Source organism: Babylonia areolata, chromosome 16 (assembly GCF_041734735.1).
Source record: "Babylonia areolata isolate BAREFJ2019XMU chromosome 16, ASM4173473v1, whole genome shotgun sequence".
In the NCBI taxonomy this organism is placed as follows: Eukaryota; Metazoa; Mollusca; class Gastropoda; order Neogastropoda; family Buccinidae; genus Babylonia; species Babylonia areolata.
The window spans coordinates 8253842-8262846 of NC_134891.1; the positions used below are offsets into that span (position 1 = coordinate 8253842).

The following is a 9005-nucleotide window of genomic DNA, read 5'->3' on the forward strand; positions in this document are numbered from 1 at the left end:
AGAATTTTGCCAGGGTCAACCCTTTTGTTGCCATGAGTTCTTTCATGTGCGCTAAATGCATGCTGCATATGGGATCTCAGTTTATTATCTCAGTGACTAGCATCCAGACCACCACTCAGTGTCAAGTGGAGGGGGAGAAAAAGTACTGGCGACTGCTGGTGTTATTCGAGCCGGTGCTCTTAGATTTTCTCGCTTCCTAAGCGGTTGCGTTACCTCTAGGCCAACACTCCTCACTCCAGTTATAATGATAATGATAATAGTAACACTGATAATAATGATGATATCAATAGTAGTTATAATACTTGTAATAATACTAATAATGAGAATAATTAGAAAAACCTCAAAAACGGGCAAACGATAAGATGGACTGTCAATAGTCGGTTCGTCTTTGATGAATACAGCAAATTTGAAGTCTGCTTTTCCTCTTAAAAAGAAAATAGAACGTTAAGAAATAATCATAAATAAAGTATTTAAGAAGATATTCAGTGCTGAACGTTGTGCTGAGAGACAAATCAAGGCATTTCTATGCCAGTCATTCACAAGCAGGCACAGACTGATCGAGTGTGATGAAATTTTATACATGTAGATAGACAGCTAATGAAGCTGTAGACCGGACAGAGGGAGGGGTGGGGGTGGACCGGGCTGGAACAGAATTAAAGAGAGTAGAATGGAACACTTTAGCGTTGTGAAACCTGCAGGTTTTTGTAAGGCATAGACAGTAACACGGGCACCAAAGTGCTGCATACTGTCACAGTATTTTTTGTGTGGCGGCCAAGTAGAACTAAATTGAAAAAAAACACAAAAAAACTGAGCTAAAACAGCTTTGTGTGTGTGCGTGCGTTTGTGAGTGCATGCTTATGATAAAAATCTGCAAGCTTACTCCATTGTTAACTTCATATTCTGTGTGTGTGTGTGTGTGTACACTACTTGACCTTCATGTTGAATGCATGTGCACACCATGTGATCAATATCTGATGTGTGTACATCTTTTATATATATATATGGGTCGTGTGACCTACATATGTTGGGTTTATATCATGTGACATTTTTAAGTGTATGCACATGACAAATATATTTAGATCTACATGGGGAGGGAGGGTTTGGGGGTGGGGGGGCACTATAGACCAACATATGTGTATACACCATATAGTTTTATGACCAGAATATAAACTGTGTGTACACCATATACAACCTGCATGTCATTTAATTAGACTGTATTTGTAGTGTGCTTCCTACATTCTGACCAGCGTATAAACTATGCATTCACCACATGACTTGCATACTTGCATCTGTGTGTGTATGTGTACCACAAGTGATTTGCATAGAATCTGTACATGTGCGACCCATACATAATCTGTGTGTGTATACATGACCTACATGTAGTCTGTACTCATGTGACTTACATGTAATCTGTACACATATGACCTACATGTAATCTGTGTACACATGTACCCTACATGTTAATCTCTACACTCGTGACCTACATGTAATCTGTGTACACATTTGACCTATATATACTTGTGTGTGTGTGTGTGTACATGGTATGTGACCTGCGTACAATGTCAATGTGTTTGTGTGTGTGTGTGCAGTGGCTCCTGTGATAACAGCTGGCTTTGATTACTGGATCATTGGTCTGATCATCGGCATTCTCCTCATCATCATCGTCCTCATCATCATCTGCTGTGTCATCTGCCGCCGCAAGATGCGGGAGGGAGACTATCCAGGTAAGACAGCAAGATTGTCTGCCCTGGAGAGAGAGAGAGAGAGGAGAGAGACTGTTGGGTGAAAAGTGAAAGACTGTCATATTTTATTGTTTGAATTCTGCCTGTTTGAAGAGTGACTGAAGATTCTATGTCTGAACCACTAAAAATTGTATGTTGGACATGTGACTGGAGATTCGATGTTTGGATGATTGAAAAATGTATGTTTGTGTGACTGAAAATTCTATGCTTAAATGACTAAAAATTGCATGTTTGTTTGTGTGATCGAAGATTCTGTGTTTTAATGACAAAATATGTGTTTGTGTGACTGAAGATTCTATGTTTGAACAACCTAAGAGTTGTATGTTTGTGTGACAGAAGATTTTATATAAACGACTGAAAATTGTATGTTTGAAATACAGCTGAAAATGGGATGTGTGACTGAAGATGTTTGATATGTCTAATGTCTAATGTGACTTGAAATTGTACGTTTGACTTTCAACTAAAAGATTGGATGTTTGACTGAAAATGTTTGATGTATGACTGAAAATAGCAACTGTATCTTTGACAAATGAATGAAAACTGTGTTTGGTTTGTGACTGAAAAAAGTGCATGTTTGATGTGTGACTGAAATCTGTATTTGATGTATGACTGAAAACTGTGAGTGATAAGAAATTCCAGGGAGAGCGGGACAGTACAGGGTCTTCAGAGAAGAAGCTTCCCCTCAGTCAAGTGTTTCGGCCCTGAAAACTGCATATTGTATTACTGAAAACTGCATATTGTATTAATAATAATAATGGTATTTATATAGCGCTGAATCTTGTGCATAGACAAATCTAAGCGCTTTCGCACCAGTCATTCTCACGCAGAACTGCATATTATATGACTGAAAACTGCATATTGTATTACTGAAAACTGCATATTGCATATTGTATTACTGAAAACTGTATGAATGATGCGTGTGTCTCCAGTGGACAGAAAAGAGACGGCGGCGGGTCTGGACCCCGAGAAAGAACTGCTGGACAGCGGCTTCAGCGATCTGTCACGAGCGTAAGTCCAGGGATGGGTGGGGATGGGGGTTGGGTGTACTGCTTCTGATGGCTTAACCCTTTTCATCCCAAGTGAAACTGAGTCATCTCGTTTCTCCAGACCAAGTCATTCTCAGGCAATGAAGGTTGAGGGAGGGTTAAATAGTTGGGATAGAAATGAATGATCGGTTGAATTATGTTGTGTCTGAATGGATTGTTGTGTTTGTGTGTTTCATGCTGTGAAGTGATTACTGGGACGTGTGTAATGTGAGAATTGAATAAAACTGGATGGTTTGTACTAAGACAAACACAATATACTGAATAGAGCTGAAAGTAAGGTTTGACACTCACAAGGCTCTCATCCCGCAGTCTCTGTTAGTACACACTAGCGTCAGAGGGACACTGGCAGATTTACCTCCCTTTGCTATAGGAAATTCACAACAACAAAAGAAATGGACAAGAGAAACCAATTTTGGTGCATTTGAACTTGATGATGGAGTCTCCTGTCAGTCCAACGGATGAGTAGGCAGGCAGGCTTATCTGTCGGTGTGTATCTTCATATGGGAGAAGAGGCCGATTCTGGATGCGCAGCACTTCCCACAGGTGTTGCAAGGGAAAACATCTCCAGAAGTTGAGCCCTGCTTCCTTCACTCACGCTTCTCCTTAATGGCCAGTGTTCTCTTGTTTTCAAACGTCTTTATACCACTAGAGCACAGCGTCCTCCAGCGAGAGTGGTCAAGGGCATCACTTGCCTGACCAGCACAGGTGACTTTTTTTTTTTTTAGTGAAGAGGAGTTGAACTTATTTGTATTTCTTTTTATCACAACAGATTTCTCTGTGTGAAATTCGGGCACGTTGCTATACTACAGCACCACCCATTTTTTGGTATTTTTTTCTGCGTGCAGTTTTTGTTTGTTTTTCCTTTCAAAGTGGTTTTTTTTCTACAGAATTTTGCCAGGAACAACCGTTTTGTTGCCGTGGGTTCTTTTACGTGCGCTAAGTGCATGCTTCACACGGGACCTCGGTTTATCGTCTCATCCGAATGACTAGCATCCAGACCACCACTCAAGGTCTAGTGGAGGGGGAGAAAATATTGGCGGCTTAGCCGTGATTCAAACCAGCGCGCTCAGATTCTCTCGCTTCCTAGGTGGACGCGTTACCTCTAGGCCATCACTCCACATAGATAGGGTTCAAGACACAAGTTCTCATTCAACTTTCTTACAACAGTCACAAGGGACACGTGTGGGATGAAATGAGTAAAAGCAGATGAAGACGAAGCGAGTGTGTAGGCGCATGTACTCGTGTGATGGTCTTTAGGCAAACATTTTCATAGAGGTTCTTAAAGAAATGAAGATCATCTTCATGCTCAGTTCACCAGCAATGCAGGAAAGAAAGACATGGACAGTTTCTGCGAGACACAGCACATAACGTGTGGGTGAAGAATTTATTGAGAAATTAGCATGCGATTCGTGCATGTTTTGGAATGCTGTTGCTCTAATTTTGCTGCTGTCAGCTTCAAGTCTGCGAGCATTTGTGTAAATGTGCACATATGCATGCAAACACTCACACACACACACACACACACACACACATGCGCTCCCTCATTCTATCACTCTCTCACCCTCTCTCTCTCTCTCTTTGTCTCTCTCTCGTCCCTCTTTATCTAGCTAGTTATGTGTCAGATAGTCCAGTTGGTTGTTTATTGTAGGTCCCCACATCATCCTCTTTTCAATAATAATCTATAGAAGTATTGCACACAATATTTAATTATTGATTAATTTTCTGTCCTAATCCCACTTCCCACATCCCCCATCTCACACACACTCTTCCAATATTATGTTTTTCTTTCTCCAGTCACTGACACTCACCCTCTCCATTTTACATTTTGTACTCTATCTTTTCCACATTCTGTTCTCTCTCTCTCTCTCTTTTCCTTCCTCAATCCCCTCCCCCTCACCCCCACCCCCACGCCCCTCCACCCTCCACCTCAACCGCCCCCTTTTCAGGTGAATATTTCTTCCCCTGCCATTGATTTTCACAAATGATGATTTCTAATTAATGATAATAATAATCACTATTATGATAGAAAAAATAATGATACAAATAGTAATAATGATAATATCATTTATTTTCAGTCTAATATCATCATCTTAGATGAACAGACCGTAAATGAATAAACGAACGAATGAATCTCTTTATCTCACAAATGTGATGGTACTACCCCCCCACCACCACAATACAGGGAAGCCGCTGCACTAAGCACTGTTACTGTGTCTTGTGTTGGCAGGGATTATGACTACATTCCGGATAAGAAGTCACCCAACATGGACTTTGATGACAACATCCCCCTGGGCGACGACGAATCGTTTGGCTCTGCAGAGTACGGAGATGACGCCACCAACGCCTTCAACGAAGACGGCTCTTTCATCGGCATCTACTCCAAGGACAAGAAGGGCGGCGGCGGTGGAGGGCCCCCGGCTTACCAGTCTGAGTCCAAAGTGTGATGAACACAGCACACAGTCAACCTTGCCAGGGCCCCCTTGGCTTGTCACTGGGGCCCAGCCAGGGTTTCAGTCTTGTGTATTTTTAGAAATGTAAGGAAAGAGATGTTTTGATGCCAACCTGGAAGACCAGCTGAGTCTTCTTCTGTTTTTATGTGAATGAGATATAAAAGTAAAGCAGTGAGTTTTGCCTGAGGCCTTGCAAGGGTTTTGTTTTTTTAGAAATACAAAGAAGAAAAACCATGTTTAAATGTAAGTTTGGGTCCCAAATGTTGACAGTAAGGGAAGAGATTTAATGGATTAAATTCAGATCTGCCAGCTTGGGAGTTTAGGATAAAGACAGGTTAACTGTCATCTTTTAAAGAGCAGTTTGAAGCCGGTTGAATTATGATTGTTGGATTAACGGAAAGCTGGTCTGGTTTTGAAGAGCTGAAGTGAAGCATGGGCCTGAGAACTGAACAGCCGAACAAGGTGGATCGCAGACATGGGTAGGAGGGAGTGCGATGTTTTGTGGTCACACTGGGGGGAGAGGGGGAAGACATACCACAACCACAACCACCCCTTGGTGACCATCACCAACCAACAGTATGCCTCCCGTGCCAGCTGACAGCGGTGGCAGTACTTTCTAAAAACACAGTGTCGAATAGGAATCCAGTCTGTATGGGAAGTGCTTTTAAAACCTTTTTTTTTTTTCCTTGGTCCTTTTGAAATTCTTACTGATTTAAACAATGCGTCTCAGTTCCAGAAGCATCTCTATTCTGTGTGCAAAAACAAAAGATGAACTGAGTTTGGTAGGTAATAAAACTTATACCAAGGAACTGGAAAGTTGACAGTGACTGATTTCCCAACAAGATTAAGAAAACATGCTGTTTCATGGGTGCAAACATTATGGGAACAAAATAAAATACTCCCTTCGTGAATCATTCAAAGCTGTAGGTTGGTTGGTTGGTTTTTGTTTTTTTGTTGTTTTGTTTTAATAATGATTTTATATTTCCTAGCTTTCTTTTGACTCAGACTTCCTAAGATGAAAGCCAAGATTGATTTTAATGCCAGGCATCACTTGCCTGATACAAATGAAGATTGTGCAAAATTAATGATGCATGGTGTGGAGGGCTAGTTGGGCGTGGTGAGAACAAAGAGTTAGGTCCCTTGGCTGTTCCCAAGCACTTGGGAGAAACCCAGCGAGTGTTTTGTCATCCTGTCTGGGGGAGGATATTGGGGTGGGGGAGAATATTACATTGTACAGCTGGAAAGTGGTTTTCTTTTCTTAATTTTTTTTTTTTTTTTTTTTTTTAAATAAAGGATCTGACCTTTGTTACACACACAAGAAAAGAAAAAGCGAGAGGTAGCACACTAACAACCTATCAAGCACTGACGGAACAGGAAAAGGGGGAGTCATGTCGTGCCACAGATGAGACTGGAGCCCAGGACTGGTCCGTTGTTCACCGCAGTGTGTTGCCCTGTCAGACACCTTGTCCACCTAGGGTGCCACCTGGCGCCTTGTTTCCTAAACAACTCCGGCACGGAGAGGCAGAAAGCGGTTGGCACCCTCTCTGCCCTGCCCTGCCCTGCCCACCTCTCTGAGGCTGTCTCTGGCACAGAGAGCATGGCGTGGCCAGGCAGGTTAGGAAGGGGGAGGGGTGGATTGTTGATGGTTAAACAAAACGAGATGCAATTCATGGACACAGCTGGCTTTGGAGAGTAGGGGAGGAGAGGGGGGAGGGAGGGGGGGGAGGGAGGCGCCTTCCATGAAACGTAGACAGTTGTGATGACTTTTTTTTTTTTTTTTTTTTTTTTTTTTGTGGTTGGGACTGGTCATTGACCAGAACTCACCTGACCAGTCCAGTCAGTGTCATTCACCCGCATCAGCAGTTCACACTCCCCCTCCCACACCCCCCCCCAACTTCCGTCACCCACCCACTTGTTGGCCAACATGTCGGTCAGAGCGTGAGGGTCATGTGGTGAATTGTCTGACATAGATCCTGCTCACAGTTCCCAGTGAGGAAACCAGATTTTTTTTTTTTTTTTTTTTTGTACTATGATTATGAATGATTATCACTGTTGAGGCGAGGTGCCTGAAATCATGTGTGGAAATTGAAACTGAAATTGGTTTTCAGGTCTTCAGATTTGATCATTTATTTTTGTACATCATGTAAATGGTTGATGCTGTGCATGAATTCGATGGAACCATTGCTGTTGTTGTTTCGTTTTTGTTTTTTTTGTGTGTTTTTTTCAGTTGAGTTTCTGCGCCTAGAGTTCTGTAGGTCAGAGCTGTTGTGGCAGGGCATTGGGCAAGGGATGGGGGGATCTCGTGGGACGGGGGATTTCAGGTGATGGGGGATCTCTACCATTGAGTGTTGGACTGGGCAGGGGATGGGGGATTTCTACTGCTCAGCTTTGGACTGGAGGGCGTGAGGATGTGGGAGGCACCCTTGTGAAGGTAGTTTGAACAGTTCAGTCAACAGCGGCTGTGGTGGAAGTATGTACTCAGCAGGTTTCAGATTAAAAGGGCTTGCAGTGAGCCCTAGGTTTCCGTTGTAGATATAACTGGACTTGTCCTGCCCATATCCCAGGCCTCAGCAGGGAGACACTGAAGGATTGGCAAGATGGGGAGAAGGGGGATGGGGGGGGGGGATGTCTGTGTGGCAGGACCGTCTTGTGCCAGGGTGGAGGGGAAAGGTCAGCACGGTCATCACAGAGTTGAACCATGACCTTTTGGGGGGGTTCACCTTGCTTCTAGGTTTCAGTGGCGTCGCTTCAAAAGTCCATGTCGGTCTGTGACCTTGCACCCCAGAAATCTGACTGATTTGAAGGGAATGGGGGGAGGGGGGCGGGGGGACACATGGAACAGCTGCTGTCCGTGAAACCCTGAGGATTGAGGTGGAAGGGAAGACAGTGGCTGATAACTCCCTGAAGTGAAAAGCTGGTCCCGGCGTGTGGTCGGGTCTGGCTGAGGGGGTGTGTGGGGCCGTGTCTGGCTGAGGGGGTGTGTGGGGCCGCGTCTGGCTGGGTGGGCAGTGACAGGGAACACACTCATCAGCGTCTGCACAGCTTGAGTTACCTGGCAGTGCTCTGTGAGGAAGAGGAAAAGTGCTTGGAGATGGCAGGTTTTATAATAATGCCTGCGTAGTGATGTTTGGCACCTCTGCTTTGGGAATTGAAGTGGTCTCTTTGCAAACTTGAAAGGCTATCTTTTTTTTTTCTTTTGTTTTGTGAGGATTTTACTTTTTTTTGTTGTTGTTGTACTAGTTGATTGCGTGCCTTATGACAGAGAAGTGAGGAGTTGGAGCGAGGTGAGAAGCGAAGAGTTAAGTGTGAGCCTTTGATTCACAAGTACTGCAGGTTTTTTTGGTGGCTGTCTATACATTTTTTCTTCGTTCTCCTTTCTTTGCATTTATTTTTTCTGTATGCCTTTTTCCCCAACTCTGTGAGCTGTTTTTATGGGCTGTTTGAAAATGATTGTGTTCAGCCCCTGTAGAGAATGTTACTTTTTTTTTTTTTTTTTTTTAGGGGATAGAAGTCTGGAATATAGCCATTATTTTATAGAGTGAAACTGATGATGGGTTTGTGGTTTCCTTCTTAAACCTGGCACCAGACTGTCAAAGCTAGCTTGCCATCATTGATTTCTTTCTGTGTGACCCGTTGTGTATGTCCTGACACTGCCCTTTGTGGTGGGCACAAGGCTGCAGGCAACAATGGTAAATTAGTTGTTTGCGCGCGCGTGTGTGTGTGCGCGTGCACGCCGTCCCGTAACTGTGTACGCTTCCTCTGCAATA

The 9005-nt window shown here is 43.5% G+C and overlaps 1 protein-coding gene across 1 annotated transcript in view; it reads left to right on the forward strand.

The window, feature by feature from the left end:
• LOC143290840 (neuroglian-like) overlaps positions 1-6502 on the forward strand; it is a 99317-nt gene extending 92815 nt beyond the window's left edge. Inside the window, exons 12-14 of the mRNA XM_076600380.1 lie at positions 1590-1724; positions 2672-2750; positions 5016-6502. Of these exons, the coding sequence (XP_076456495.1) occupies positions 1590-1724; positions 2672-2750; positions 5016-5232 (431 nt within the window). The 3' untranslated portion in view covers positions 5233-6502. The remainder of the gene's footprint in view (positions 1-1589; positions 1725-2671; positions 2751-5015) is intronic.
• The last annotated feature ends 2503 nt before the right edge of the window (positions 6503-9005 follow it).